Source organism: Manis javanica, chromosome 5 (assembly GCF_040802235.1).
Source record: "Manis javanica isolate MJ-LG chromosome 5, MJ_LKY, whole genome shotgun sequence".
In the NCBI taxonomy this organism is placed as follows: domain Eukaryota; kingdom Metazoa; phylum Chordata; class Mammalia; order Pholidota; family Manidae; genus Manis; species Manis javanica.
Genome location: NC_133160.1, coordinates 134,839,540 through 134,855,660, shown reverse-complemented (window position 1 = coordinate 134,855,660; position 16,121 = coordinate 134,839,540). Strand labels below are relative to the sequence as shown.

Below are 16,121 nucleotides of genomic sequence, written 5' to 3'. Positions count from 1 at the left end.
AAGCTCTGAAAAGAAAAACTTCTATTTTGGGGTAGGCAAAGATGTCTTAAACAAGACACCAGAAATGAACCACAAAAGAAAAGTGATAATATGGACCCATTAAAATTAAAACCTTCTGTTCCATAATAGAGACTAATAAGAGGAAAGAGGCAAGCCACAGTGGGAGATCTTCACAATACATATGTCCAACAGATGACATATCCATACTGCATGAAGAGCCACAATAGAGAATAAAAAGACAGTCTACTTATTAAACAATGGGGAAAATACTGGGACAAACACTTTACAAAAAGATATTCAAGTAACCAAAAAAAATTTTTGAATTCAATTCCTCAGGAAAGTACGACTTACAACCACAAGGAGGTACCACAATACTACCATCAGAATTGCTAAAATGAAAAATCTGATAATTTAAGTGTTGGAAGAGGATTTGGAGCCAACTGCAACTTTCACACATAGTTGGCAGGAGTAAAAACTGGTAAACCACTTTAAGAAACTTTTTTACTGAACAAGCACAGGACCATGTTCAGTCAAAGACATGTGCAAGAATAGTCACAGCATCACTATTCATAATAGCTGGAAACAGCTCAAATGTCCATCAACAATAGACTAGAAAAATATATTGTGGAATCATCACATATTTCAATGCTGTACAACAATAAGAATGAGTGAACCACAAGATGAAAACATAATGAATTTCTCAAACATAATGTTAAGCAAATGAAGACAGATTCAAAAGGGGGACATATTGCACTATTCCATTGACAGAAGTTCAGAAGTAGGCAAGATGAAGAAGATAAAGTCAGGAGAGAGATCTCTTTTGGGAGGGTGAGGTGACTAGGAGGGGGCTTGAAAGTGTTTCTGGGATGCTGCTCCCTTTTATGATTTGCTTCTTTCATTTAGCATGTTTTCACAATTCATCCATGTTGTAGCATGCAGCAGTATTTCATTTTTATTGTCAGTTAACAATCCACTGTATGAATATACTATTATTTTAAATCTATACATTAGTTGAGGGACAACTGGATTGTTTCCACCTTTGGATTATTATGAATAATGCTGCTATGAAGATTCATGTGCAAGTATTTGTATGATTTATTTCTTGATCTGGGTGCTGGTTACATGGGTCTGGTCTCTGTGATAAAATTGAATTGTACATGTTATTCATATCATCCTTGTATGAGTGGTATGCTTCAATATAAACTTTTCAAAATGCAATGAAACATATACACCTACATTGCTTTCCTTTTTCCTGTTGTGGTGAGAAGCAAATCCTGCCGGCATCTCTGCTTTTGGTTTGGTTTCTAAACTGAGAGCATTTGAGGAAATGGGGCCAGGAGGCGTTCACCATCCCCAGGATGGATTCACAGCCCTCTTTTGCAGCCTCACAGAAGGACTTACAGGGCAGGAGTCCATAACTGGAAGAAAAGAAAAGGTGAAAATTAATGTTTTTAGGACTACTTCTCTCAAAATAATAATGAAATCAAAGAGAAGTTGGCCAGCAGTGCTACAGTATTAATCTATGCTTACTATAGTCAACAACTTAAATTTCTACATTTAGTCCTAGAACAAGGCTTTCAGCCACCCTATTTCATGATTCTAGAGGGAATAAGCTAGTTCCATAACATACCATCTATCTCTTACAGAGAAGCATTTCTCCCCCAAGACTTTTTTTTTTAGATTTCCTGTGCAAAGTAACCTGCCCACCAAATAAGAGTTCTACTTAATATCAAAAGGAGTAAATTAACATGGAAATGAAAGCCCCCAAATTGGAGGCAGAAGTAGGACAAAATAGGTTAATCTCGTTTATCTTCCCTTTGAGAAATTCAGAATATCTCTGAGAGGCAGATAGAGTGCAAGCTGCTCCTTAACCTCCATGCCTCCTTGGAAAAGAGACATGCAGACAAGTGGCAGCTCAGTTATTTATCTACAACAATTCATACAGTTATTTATCTCCTCAGATTTCTCTTTTATCTTCGATAAAACAGAAAAGTGCAAACTGTCTGTTAATGGGAAGAGGAATGATGCCCCCAGAGGCTGTCATTATTTATCTGACTACACCGCAGGATCCCCGGCTCTGTCTGGGAACTAGGCTGCTGCGGTGCCCAGGCTGTGGGCTTGTTCTCATGCACACTCAGGCAGCTTTTTCTACTTAGCAGCTGTAGACTGCATCCCGCACCCTAACTGGTGACCTGGCAAAGGCATTCCAAATGGTTTTAGGAAAGAAAATATACATGTCAGTCAAAGCAAAGCACCAACATCACAAACAGAGGGTCACTAAGATATCACACAGTCACACAGTATCAGATCTGTGGGAAATTTTAAACACCTTGTTCAAATTATTTGAGACAGGCTCAGGGAGGTTCTGGGATGGACTCAAGGTCACACACCTTCTTAATGACAGAAGTAGGAAAAGAATCCAGATGTTTTAATTTTCAGTCCATGTTCTATTCACCCATGTTGTCTAGACTGAAATAAAGATGTAATAATTGGACCATAAAAAATCCCTTCATCAAATAACCACATTCACAATTCCCCAGTCATACATCTACAGATTACAGAAACATAATGGGATGTGCCAGCTACTGAGTTAAACTGACAGAATCTGTCAAAGAATCTTGGGAGAGAGGTCTTGTTATATATCTACTGTGGAAAAGGGTTACTTCACAATTACATTCAGATACAAATGCTTTTGACCTTCCTTTCAGAAACTTATCTTAAAACTGGATATCTTTTAGAATCCTGATATTCACACAATTAACTACCTACATTAATATGTAACTAAATTCGTTAGTGAAAATGTGGAAAGAGAGGTTTTACATTTGAGATTAGGTTCAGGACATAAAACATGAATTGGTTCAGGTAAGTATCTCAGTGTAAAGAAGACAATCCGACTGCCTTTCAGGAAATATATTAGATATTTGCAGGACTAAGGAAGTATCACTTAAATAACATTTCTAAACTTATTCTAGAGAAGTTAGAGATTGTATTGTCTCAAATAAAACTGGGGTACATGGTGGAGAATATGTTATTCCTATGCCAGGCTCTAAGGGCTGCTTCACGTGCATTAACTGATTTACTCTCACTACAGCCCTAAGAGGTAGGTACTATTACACCCATTCCTAATATACAAATAAGGAAAATGAAGGAAAAATAAAAGGCCTGTACAAGGTCACTGAGGTACATAGTGTAAGAGCCAGGACTGAAACCCAATGACCCATTCTATGAGCTGCCCTTTCACATGAGTCCTTACTTCAGGACTGTATGTTCCAAGAGCACAAGTCAAGGTTATTTCATTACTTGATATGCACTTTCTCAGCAGACTAACCACATGCACAGTGGTTGGGTTCTCTCCACATTCTACAAACTCCCAGGTAATCTGCACTGAAGCAGGATTTGCCAAAGGAGCTAAGGAGCACAATGGAAGGGTGAAGTCATTTCTCTTTCTTTTCCAGGCGTGAGGGAGCCCAGAGAGAACCTGCAAGATTGGCTTGACTTCAGCATTCATCCTTTGCCCTCTGGTCCCTGATCTGGGTCCCGGTTTCTGATACCATCCTGAGCACCCCCACTCCAACATCCCACTTAGATGGCCACCTCCACCACAACATTACTTGCTCTTAAACTCTTCTTTCCTACCTCCAATCAAAACTACATTCCCCAAGTGAGCAGATCACAGTTAATGCTTTCAAAGAAGAAAAGAGATGAAACTAACAGAGTAATTGATAACAGACACTTAGCCCTCCAAAAGGTTTTTGCATCTTTAGAAGACAGCTAGAGCGAAGGAATCTCTGATGGAATTCCAGGTACCATTTATGAGGGAAAATGGGGTAGGGGAGATAGCAGCAAAGCTAATATTTGGGGCTCAACTCTCCCAGGTGGTTTCTGGACGTTCCTCATTTCTGAACCCATATATTTTTGGATCACTTCACACCTTCTCTCAGAATCTTCTGTATTAAGAATAATGAAGGTCCGTGCAGAGACCTGGCAAACTGTTTTCATGTTCTAAGCCTGAGTTTTAACTCAGAAGCTGACTTACTATCATTGACTCTCACCACGATCATTTATGCAGGAAAGCCTACACCTAACACCCTATAACTTTCCCCTGGCCACCTCTCACTGTCTGATCACTCACACCAAGACTCAGTTTCCTTATTTGGAAAAGGGAGGTTTAGAAGAGATGATTTTTCATGGTCCTTTTACCAGTAACATTCTGTAAATCAAAATCCATTCATTAACACAATGCTCAGAAGAGCAGTGATAATCCCACCAGCTTTGCTAAATTTCAAAAGGTAACAGACTTTTTTTTTTGAGATATGTTCTGGGAATATATAGAGACATTAAAATACCATTAGACCTTCTATTCTAAAAATAGGGCCAAGAAAAATGTCTAGAGTGTTTCCAAACAGCTCTCTGAAGAGGTGTAAATAACCAAGACCCATGAGCTTTACATGGCTGGACCAGGACATGTGAAATAGAGTATTAATAACTATCTGCCCTTTAGCAAAGTGTGCAAAATGATAAGCCATTTGTTCTTGCTTTGCATGTAATCTAACTGGCTTTGAGGGGTTGAAGTATTTTGCTTTTCATCACATAGAACAGTTTGGTAAGACAGACCACACTATTTTAGAATATAAGTGTCTATATCCAAGCAACAGCAGATTGGCATCTGAAAACAGTGCTTAGCACAGGAGAGGAGTCAGATTTGGCTATCAGAATTCTATTTTAGAAATGGTGATTATTTTTAAGTGATATATGAAGTGCACTTGGTGTTGTACAGAAGTCCCTAACAGAGTTCAACTAAAGTTAAAGCAGAAAACTTAAACTGGTAGATCTACCAAAAATCTGGTTTACTTGTGAAAAAAAATCACAGATTTTTTCTTTACTGTACCCTTTGACCAACATCTCCCCCTTTCCCCAAAAACATATAGGTTTTATATGCAAAAAATGTTCTGATAAAGATATAAGGTAAAAATTATTGAATAAACTACAGTCATAAAGTAAACTTATATAGTTATGCATTTTTAAGTTTCACAAATCATTTTTTATGACTTTTTACTTGGAACTACTTTTTGACTTACAGAAAAGTTATAAAAATAGTACAGAATGTTTCCATGTATCTTTCATCCAGGCTCACCAAAGGCAAACATCTTACATAACTACAGTATAATTGTCAGAACCAGGAAATTAACATTGGTACAGTATCTTAACTAAAGGAAGGTCCGTAATTCAAATATCTCCGAGATCTCCATCCAGATTCCCACATTGTATTTAGTTGTCACTTTTTATTTTTGACAAACTAACCTTTAAATATGTTAGGAGAGCTCAAGATTTAAAACTCATTTCCATTTTTAAAAAAGTCATTTGAATCTTTTCTTGAAAAGATATTGAAAAATATATATGTACCCCTATGTTTATTGCAGCATTACTTACAATACCCAAATATGTAGGTATCCATTGTAGATGAATGGATAAAGAAGATATGGTATATAGATACAGTGGAAAATTACTTAGCCATAAAAAAGAATGACATCTTGAGACTCATGACAGCATGGAGGGTATTATGCTAACTAAAATAAATCAGAGAAAGGCAAATACCATATGATTTCACTTGTATGTGGAATCTAAAATTTAAAAACAAATGAATCAACCAACAAACAAAATCCCAGAATCAGATTCATAAATACAGAGAACAGACTGGTGGTTGCCAGAGGGGAGGGGTTTTGAGGAATAAATGAAATAGGTGAAAGGGATTAAGATGAATAAACTTTCAGTTATAAAAAAATAAGTCACAGGGATGAAAAGTACAGCATAGGGAATATTAGTCAATCATAGTATAATAACTTTGTATGGTGACTATATTTATCATGGTGAAATTTGTAATGCATATAGTTGTTAAATAACTGTTGTACACCTGAAACTAATATAATATTGTATGCCAATCATCTTCAATTAAAAGTTGTAAAAATGAAATTAAAACTTTTAAAAAGGAATGTGGCAGGCAGACTCTACGATGGTCCCCAAAGCTCCCACCTCCTGGTATTCATCCCTGTGTAAGTCCTTCCCTTGAGTGGAGGCCGGCCTAGTGACATTTCAAACCAATAGAAAGTAATGGGATGTCACCTCCATCACTAAGTTTCAGAAGGTTGTGACTTCTGTCTTGCTAGCACATTCTCAAGGAAGTTACCATACTGGGGAGGCCCACATAGCAAGGATTTGAAGGTAGCCTATGGCCAACAGCTAGCTAGAATCTGAGGCCCTCTGATCAATAGTCTTTGAGGAACTGAAATTCTTCCAACAATCATATGAGTTGAAAGTGGATCTTTTCTCATCAAGCCTTCAGATAAGACCCCATCTCTGGCCCAACACCTTGATTGTACCCATATTACAGACCCTGAAGCACACCCTCGGTAAGTCATTCCCAGATTCCAGATCCATAGAAACTGGATAACAGATGTGTATTGTTTTAAGTTGCTAAATTTGTGGTTATTTTTCTTTCAGCAATAGGAAACTAATACAATTTTCTTTGCTGTATCATTTGGTCAGAGACATGCCACTGAGTTAGATTTACTATTCAATGATGAGACCCATGTGGTCATTTTCAAAAAACACATTCCTAAGTTTGTCTTCATTAGGCAGAACTGTTTCATCAACAATGCTCACAAAATCATAGTCACAGGCAGCTCCCAGAACTGCAGACCTTAGTCATGAAAAGAATGTTAATGCTGGAAGAGTCTTGCAAGATAATTTACTCTTATTTCCTCCTTTTAAATTGTGAGGACTCTGAAACCTCAAAAGGAGATCCCATAGCCAGATACTATGACTCCACACATGGCTCCAAAATGCCTCCTTAGCTGGCCTCTTCCCACACACATGAGCCACAGATAACACAGGAGCATAAACCCCCAAATAATAACAGGAGCATGTATTCACCACCACTGCTGGAAAACACAAAACAACAAATGATTTGTTCTCTCTGTGATACACCATCAGCATCAGCTTCCAATGTCAGCACATTCCGTTAGCCTCAAGAGACTTCCTAAGTGGTATGGCTTAGATGGATTTGAGACAGGGAGGAAAGAGTTCTCCTTGGTTCCCAGCTTCCCTAAGACATGGAGATGGAAAAGCATGCAAGTGAATATTTGCAAATGTCATTCTCTCACATCAGAAGAAAAATAATGGGAGAAGTCAGGATTGGTTTTTGGTCACATTGCTCCAAAACTCTTTAAAAACCAGGACTGTGTCTGTCTGATTTTTTGTTTGCAATTGGCATGGTTTCAGCAGGAAAGAAATAATTTCCTGAAGTAGGATCATTGCAGAGAATTTAATGAAAGGGCCACTTACAAAGGTGCTAGCAGGGCTTAGAAAAACCAACAAGCGGTAGTGCAGTATGCTAGGATAGCTTGCTGTTAGCATCCCAGACGTAAGGGACAGGGGAAGGGGCAGTTACCTGAATTTGGAGAGAGCAATATGGGGAAGGCTGCCCAATAAGAACCATAGTTCTCATAGGGGGATGCAGGCAACCCTGAAACCTGGGAAAGAAGAAACTAGGGGGTCACTATCCAACCTGACTCTCTTCCCACATTCTGATGTTTGGTGGCTGGTTCCCACTGGCTGAGCCCCACAAGAAGCTTGAAAGTAGTCACTGTTGAAACCAACCTGTGGGGAAAAGTGGAGACTGGCAGAAGGTGGGAGGTAAGCATGAAGAAGTAAATGAGAAATAGCACACTGCTGCATGCCTCACACTTTGTGCAAGCTCAGCAAATACTGGTCAAGGCATAAAGGGCAGTGGTGTGCAAGTAGACTGTTAGTAGCTTGAAATCTGGAAGGAGCATTTATACTGCAGACATCAGCAAATGCTACATAATTTTCTGGGAAATTAGAAAAATGGAAAAATGGATTTTTCCCATTGCACACATATTTTACTTTGTTTTTCAGGGAGCCAGTTTACTAGCACACCACTGGATGAAAGTACAAATCATGTCATCTCCTACAGAAGGAAATCTGTTTTTGTCTCCACTGAAAGGAAAATTAGTCATACACTTCATGAACCAGATTAAGACTTTATGTCAATATTAACTCATTATATCCCACCATCACCACTCCTCCTGTGATATACATGATTTTCTTGGTAATACCATATACCCAAGTCCCTAAGCCCAAAAATCTTTGCCTCACCCTCAACTTCACAATTCACATGCAATTAATCACTAAGTCCTGCTAATTTGCTTCTTCTATCTGTTTCTCAGATCTGTTTGCTCTCTCCCCATTTTTATGTTCTACTAAAATTAAACCCGTTGTAGTTCCCCTAATATATAGAGATCTAGGCTGCTACCCTTCCTGAAATGCCTTCTTTTCCCTCCTTGTCCACATGGCAAATTCTATGCATCCTCCAGAAGCCAGCTGAGCTGTTGTTACCTCCTCCCTGGGAGCAGCCTTCCCTAAAATGCCATATGGAAAGTTTTCTTCCTCCTTCTGTCTGTTACTAACACACCTTGTAAACGAACCACACTGTACAACAATTTAATTGTTTTCATGTCTGGTTCCCCTATCATGGTGAATCCTTTAAAGGCAGCACTGTGCTTATTCATCTCCTTGCCCCTAGGGTCAAATTAAGTTCCTGGGATATTCTAAGAGCAATTAAGTGTTTGCTAAAGAGATAAACAAGCTTTCTGAGCATTCCTGTGGAATGGATTGATGTCAGAAGCTGAAGAGGGAGTCCCAAGTCCCATGTGGACGTGGCCAGTCCCCGCACCCCTCCCCGCGTCAGCCGTTCCTTGCCAACAGCATCTCCCTGCAGGACCGATTCCATCACGGTCTCTTTTCCATGCCACCCCATTCCCACCCCAGCATTTCTCTTTCTCTTATGTCAGTACCACAGAGCACTCAGGGTATCAGGGTCCCCCTTGCTCCTAGATTCCTGTATCCTCAGGGGTCAAATGTGATCTGCTCCGCGAGGTCTTTCTGAACAACATGCTGCTGAAAACCACACCTTTTGCCGCCATGCTGCACTCTCCCAAAGCTCCCCACTTCCCTGCTGGATTTTTCCCATTGCACACATATTAACCAACATAAAATTGTTTATTACTTTTTAAAAATCTATTTATTTGTTTATTGCCTATCTCTCCCCAGTATAAACATAAGCTCCATGAGGTTAAGGATTCTTTTTGCCTGCTGCTATATCCCTAGTGTGTACAGTGAACACTCCATAAATATTTGTTGGAGAAACAAAGGCATCACACGCAGACAATGATTCCATGGCAAAGGTGGGAACAGAACCATCACTACCTAACTCCAGCTGAATGGGCTGTGGAAGAGCTCGCATCGTCCCTGCCCGCGGAATCCCATCTTTCAGGTCAGCAAGTTCTATATGTGCTGTTCAGTCTTGAAACAGTAGGGTATCACCCTTAAAATGAGAAACTTGAAGACATACCAACAGATTAACACACCTGGGGTTAAGATGGGTGTGAATAATGTGAAACCACACAACCACCCTGAAAGAGAATATAAAATTCCACACCCCCTGACCAGCAGGATCCTGATGAACATTAATAGCTGCATATTTACCAAGGCCCATGGGCTAGAGGATTAACAAATCACAAAAGACATTTGCAATTGTTAAATTACTTCTGCAGCTGTTTTGATTTTTGTACATTATGAAATGATACCTTAAATTCATAAATTATGAAAGTCAGCATGAATTTATTTTATTCAATGCAATTTTACTGCATCTTCAAATGAGTTGAATCATAAGTATTACATCTAAATACTAGTCACATTCACATAATACCAATGAATTCTTGAGGAAAAAAGTAAACAAACTTCTCCACTGAGTTTGAGGAACTATGTGTGCCTGAAAAACTGTCGGTTACATGACAAGGCATTTTCAGGAAGATTTGAGCTGTCATGCTTTATATCTTTGTAAAATAATAGTATGGGTTCTATGACTATATATTACCCATACTTTATTCTGTTTTGGCTCATAAAGTGGAACCTTACTTATCATTTGATATTTTATATAGATTGCCAAAAAGCAGACTAAATCACCCATGTTGCCTGAGGTCAAAAAGGGCACTGTGCTATAATGGCCCACCTCACCAGCCGAGTGATCCCTGGTGTGGCTGAATAAAGACTGCTCTTTCCAACTTAGCAGACAGAATCAGGGGAGTAAGTGCAAATGACTCTCAGAATATTTAGGTGGTCATAGCAACAAAGCAAACCTTTTTTCTTCGACTACTGACCTACATAAATCTTTTACAATTTTAACTATGAAAAATTTTTAATTCTTTAATGTTTCCATGTAGTCCCACATGTGACATAGTAAGGACCTTGGGACATCATAAAATCTTTAGTAAAATTAATTAGTAGTATGTACTTATTCTTCATTTAGAAAAAATGATAAAATAAGTTCATGCTGACTTTCATAATTTATGAATTCTTCAAAAAATTGTTTTAAATCAAGTCGTATTTTCCACCTGGTTTTAAGATGATTTCAGAATTTCATTTACATAGAAGTTTGGCACATGCTGTCTTATAAAATAACATAGTTAAGAACACAGTAAGCCATCTAAAATTATATTATAAGCAGACAAATTTGTTACTTTTTTACTAAAACATTGTCAGTAAAATCCAACTCAAAAAAAGTGTGGCAATATAGTAATGATGTGCTGTAGTAGAAATAGGGGGGAAAAGCTTTATAATTCTGGTACAGTAATACTTAAAAATTATTCCAATAACAACTTTTGTGCCCACCTTGATTGTTCACCTAGAGGCCATCTCAGTATTATGATGGGGTCAGAACAGGAACCCCATGTCGTCTGTGTGTTTACAGGAGACTCTTAGTGTAACTTTAAATAATGGGAACTAGAATATGGGCTCAGGAAACTTCTTTCCTTTCCCGATTTTCTTTTCTAGGGAACTTTGTCTCTTCCAAAAGGAAGTATACGGCAGTTATAAGAAATAAACAAACTGTGCCTTTCACTCAGGAAATTTTAAGTATCTCTTGATTATTTTGAAATTTTTTCTTCCTCCCTAGAGGCTGAAACAACCAAAAAAAGGTAAACTTTTATTTACCTACCAGGATTTTAGCACAAGTAAAAGCTTAAGAGATGAATGTAAGGCAAACAGTAGAAAGCAATATATCATAATTCTAATCTTGATTTATTATCAAGATTTTAGAAGAAAAACTCACAGAACTAAGTGTGAGAAACAGGGTGATGGGGCATATGGAGTGTGTGCACAGATCTTAACATCTGGAGTCAGACAGTCTATCGTCTACCACACACTGTTTAACTCTGAGCAACAGCTGAGCCACCCCAGACCCACAGGTGCTCCAAACAGATAATTCAACACCTCCCCGAGGTGATACACTCTACATACTTGTTTAACATTCATTTAGGTGAGAACCTCAGAGTTGCAATGATGAGAAAGGGGACATTTAGCAATAGGGTCTCAATTTGCAAACCATACTTGCAAAACAGAAGTCCTGAAGTTAACTCAGCCCACCCTCTCAGAAGGCAGTCAGGGGACCATCTGTTCTGACCAGATATGCTCCAGGGGTTTCAACACAAAACTCCTAACTGTGTTCTCTCATTATTATTCCCAAAGCAAATATAAAAGTGTCCCTCAGAAAGGTTGTGGTAAATTTAATTTTCTTCATCTTTTTTTTTGTAAGTTTTTTAAAACTTCTTTAATCAGTGCCATAGGTCACTATGAATAGACCTACCCCTTAATCCAATGGAAAACTAATTTACCATAAGACACTGGACTCTTGCCACAGTGTCTCCAGTAAAGTCTCATCAATCAGTTTCAATACCTCCAGTCATAGCAACTCACCATTTCCTGGGATGACAATTCCATATATACATATGATTTTATTAGCCATAAAGTTCTTATTTTAGAGAACTTAGAATTGACTTCTCTGTGACTCTCAGTTCCTGGTTCTGCCTTTGCCCTGAGGAAGCACACAGAAAAAAGCACGCTCAATCTTCCAGGCTGTGACCCAAAACATTTGAGGATGGCCGTGGTGCACTGTCAGGGCTTACATGTCCAGGTACCTCAACTCATCTTCACATGTACAGATTCTGAATCACTATGTTGGTCATTATTCACTAGACACTTTTACCATTTTTGTTTCTGCTCTTTATATAAATCTTAAGGCTAAGATTTTCAACCAGAGTTGACCTCGAGTCTTTGTAACAGATGCATATAAATCAACATTAAAAAGAAAGCACTGAGCCACCAAGCCAACCCTCACAAACAATCTAGTGTTTCGCCATTTATTAGGTCCAGGATTTTGACAGCAATAGAGTAGAGCAAGCTAATATATCTTAGCCAGTTGTTCTGCCAACTGAAGCTCATGCTGAATGAAGCTAAATCACCTCTGGTAATATCATCCAACTCAGTTTAAAATTGTAATTCATTTAATATACACAAAGAATTTGATTTATGCAAGAATTTTCAGGAACCTATCAATTACACTAAGCAATGTACAACTATAATCAACATACTTTGAACTCCATTTATCTAGACACTTAAGAGGGCTCCTTAAATGAAGAGTTTATTTATTCTTGCATCCCAACAAACATTTATTGAGTACTTACAATGTGTTGGGCACTGTTCTGAACACTAAGTACACAAAGTCAGTAAGTTCTCTGCCACTGTGGAGCTTATAAAGCAAAACAGACAATATACGGGCAAGCAGTCTTCTGGGACAGGCAACGGACTACTGAGGTGGTCAGAGGTTTTCTGTGGGGATGTGTTTTGAGCAGAGGGCTTAGATGAGGAGGTAGATCCTTCCAAGTAAAGGGAACCGCATGTGCAAAGGAAGTTGGAAAGAGGTTGGCTGGAGCACGGTTGATTACACAGACAAGCAAGGAAGGCCTCGCCGACCACAGCCCAGAGTTTAGCTTATGATCTCAGTCTAATGGGAAGCCCTTGAAAGAGCAGAGATGAGAGAAAAACATATCTAACTTGCATTTTTAAATTTTTTAATCACAAAACATAACAAGGGAACAAAACAGCAACAGACTCTTAGACACTGAGAAGGGACTGTTGGTTACCAAGTGGGAAGGGTGCGGTGGGTGGGTGATAGCAGTGACTGGATAAAGAGGCACAAAATCTCAATCATAATATGAATTAATCATAGGGATGAATGTACAGTATAGAGAACACAGTCAATAACAAACAAATAAATAAATAATCACCTTGGTAGCTAAGTGGAAAATTAGTTAAAAGATGGGAAAAATGAGAAAAATAGGCAAATCTCACATCTCTGAAAGAGGGAATGAAGAAATTCATATATCATCTTTGACTGCCATGCAATAATAGTAGTTTCTATTTGTGGAGAAGCTACCATGTGCCAGATAGTATAGAGCACATATGAGCACTTATAGAAATCATTCTGTTTAATACACATGAACAAACCCTGTGAGCTGGATATTATTACTCTCATTATACAGATGAGGAAACTGAGGGTCAACAAGGCTCATTAAAGTGCCCAAGGACTTATAACCGGCCACTGGTAAAGCTATGATCTGCATCAGGTTTCATCTGCCCCCAAGCTTTCAAGTGCATTCTCTACAGCTGCCACATTAAATTCTCTAATCTCCAATGAATATACTTCTTTGGGAAAAAGTGTAGTGCTTTTGAAGAAACTCATCTGAAGAAATGCATTTGATCCCCACCACAGTAGGGACTGCGTTCACTGCAGGCAACTGTCCTTCACTTCCCAGGTTTGAAATATAATCATTGATCTCTAGTCATCTTGCTAGACAAAGAATTTTTGTTTCACTTACCCAGATATTAAGAATTTCTGCTAAGAACCTAATGGCAAGCCAACACTTCAGAGGAAAAATGTAATAGTAAACATATCAAGTCTTTAATGTTAAGGACCCATTTCATAAGCACAGAGGTTCTCTGCAAAATATTAGAAGATGTGAGTGGGGTGATGATAATCAGCAGGGTCTCCTGTGTATCTTCTAGAAGCAAAGCCAAGACTACCTTCCAAGCCAAATTAACTCCCCTTCAGCTTTGGTAATGTTACAGGCCTATGATTTAAACAAGGTGGGAAAGGGTGATAGTTACACATCAAAAACATGTGGTTGTAAGACCTGCTTTCTTTCAAACACTGAAGCTCTTAATTGTATACTCTGTATCAAAAAGTCAGGTGTGTGTCGGGTCACAGGGAAGACAGTGTAACTCAGAGAAGGCAAATAGTGACTTTGTGGCATCTTACTACACCGATGGACAGTGACTGCAATGGGGTGTGGGGGGGAGACTCGATAATAAGGGTGAATGTAATAACCACATTGTTGTCCTTGTGAAACCTTCATAAGAGTGCATATCAACAATACCTTAATTTAAAAAAAAGAAGCCATCAAATAAAAGTTAAATTTAAAACCGTCATAATAATCTAGAAATTATTTAGAAATACAAAGTGAATTTTGCAAGTTACTAAACAAACAAACAAAAAGTCATCCAAAAACATCTGTATTCTCCTGGCCCAGGAATTGTGAATTTCTCTCTAGCTACTTGCTGATATTTTTAAGCTATTTCTTGTAACCCACCTTATCTTACTAACCAAACGGCCTATCAGCTAAGTCTCTATATTTTGAGATATATTTCACTGAATCCATATAAATTATTCTCCATTTCATTTAGCCTGTGTTAGAGTACATGATGTAAACATTTATTAATAGTAACCTTAATCTAAAGTAGAAACTGTTAAAGTCCATTGTTATATAGTTAATGAGTATCTGAGGTCTCAAAAGGACAGGTTAAAAAACTATACTATTTATACATCCCACCAGATCTTTTTACATTAAAATTAAAATTATACTAAGCAGCTATTTTCTTCAGCGTGGGATATAAGCAATTCTCCATTATTTGAATAAAAAGGGAAATTAGTATAGTGGATGATCCAAAATAGTACAATATAAGAAAAATATGTTTGACTTTAGAATTATTTTCTATACTATATTTTACCTTTCTGAACTTATTTTGTTTATTAAATTTAGCTTGCAGTTCATGCACAAACTAAATGACAGTGGGAAGCACTGGTATGAAGCTGTAATAAAGTTAGACATACGAATAAATGTAATAATAAAAAAATAGGGTAAGTTCCCAAAGGATATCTGGAAACTGACTATAAATTATTATCCATTATAACAGAAAATGGAAACTCTCATATGAGAGCATTTCTCATTATAAACCAGGTCAGAAGAAGAACAAATTTTACCTAAAAGTGCCCTGAAGACTTAACTAGAATTTTACAACTGATTTAGCTGAGAGTAAAGACTGAATTATAATAAAGAAGGATGATTGAAATGAATTAAGAGTCTCCTGGAAGGTAAACACACTCCCTTTCATTGGCTTATTTATGCATGAGCCCATGGAGAAATTAAACAAAGAGATACACGTGAAATTGTCTTAAATTAAGGAGATTGGAACTAGAATCCCATGCCAGCAGCTTTGAGTATTCTACCTAATTTTCTTTGAATCCATATAATATTCCACATTGTTCTGCAATCCTCCAGCACTTGGCATATGTTAGAAATACTCTTTGTGCTCTCAGTTTCATTAGCTCTATCTTTCCTTTCAATCCACTATGTGATAACTATTGCTGACACTTACTGAGCTCTTCCTAAAAGTAAGCCCTGTGCCAGCCTCTCTCTGTCATTTAATCCTCATGTGAACTTTGTAAATATGTACAACTATTATCTCCATTTTATAGATGGGAAGCCTGAGAGATGTGGCTCCACAGCCTGCTTTTTCTGCCACTGTAGAGTTGAATGGTGGCCCCCCAAAAATATATGTCCATATCCTAACTTCTGGAACCTGTGAATGTTACCTTATTTTGGAAAAAAGGTCTTTGTGAATATAATTAAATTAAGGGCCTTGAGATGAGGAGGTTATCCTAGCTTATATGAATAGGCCCTAAAGTCAATGACAAGTGTCCTCACAAGAGAAGACACAGACACACAGAGAAGGCAATGTAAAGACAGAGGCAGAGACTGGAGTGATATGGCCACAAGTCAAAGAATGCATGAAACCATCAGAAGCTGGCAAAGGAGGGAAATGAATTCTCCCCCTCAGATTCCCTGGAGGTAGCACTGCCTTGCCAA

At 38.1% G+C, this 16,121-nt stretch overlaps 1 protein-coding gene across 9 annotated transcripts in view; it reads right to left on the bottom strand.

The window, feature by feature from the left end:
- Positions 1 to 16,121, bottom strand: part of CORIN (corin, serine peptidase) — a 232,193-nt gene that overhangs the window by 134,055 nt on the left and 82,017 nt on the right. For 8 of the 9 annotated variants that reach the window (XM_017652016.3, XM_017652015.3, XM_017652018.3 and 5 more), the window contains one exon: positions 1,237 to 1,418. The exons of the other annotated variant lie outside the window; for it this stretch is intronic. In XM_017652016.3, the coding sequence (XP_017507505.3) occupies positions 1,237 to 1,418 (182 nt within the window). The remainder of the gene's footprint in view (positions 1 to 1,236; positions 1,419 to 16,121) is intronic. 9 annotated transcript variants of the gene reach the window in all.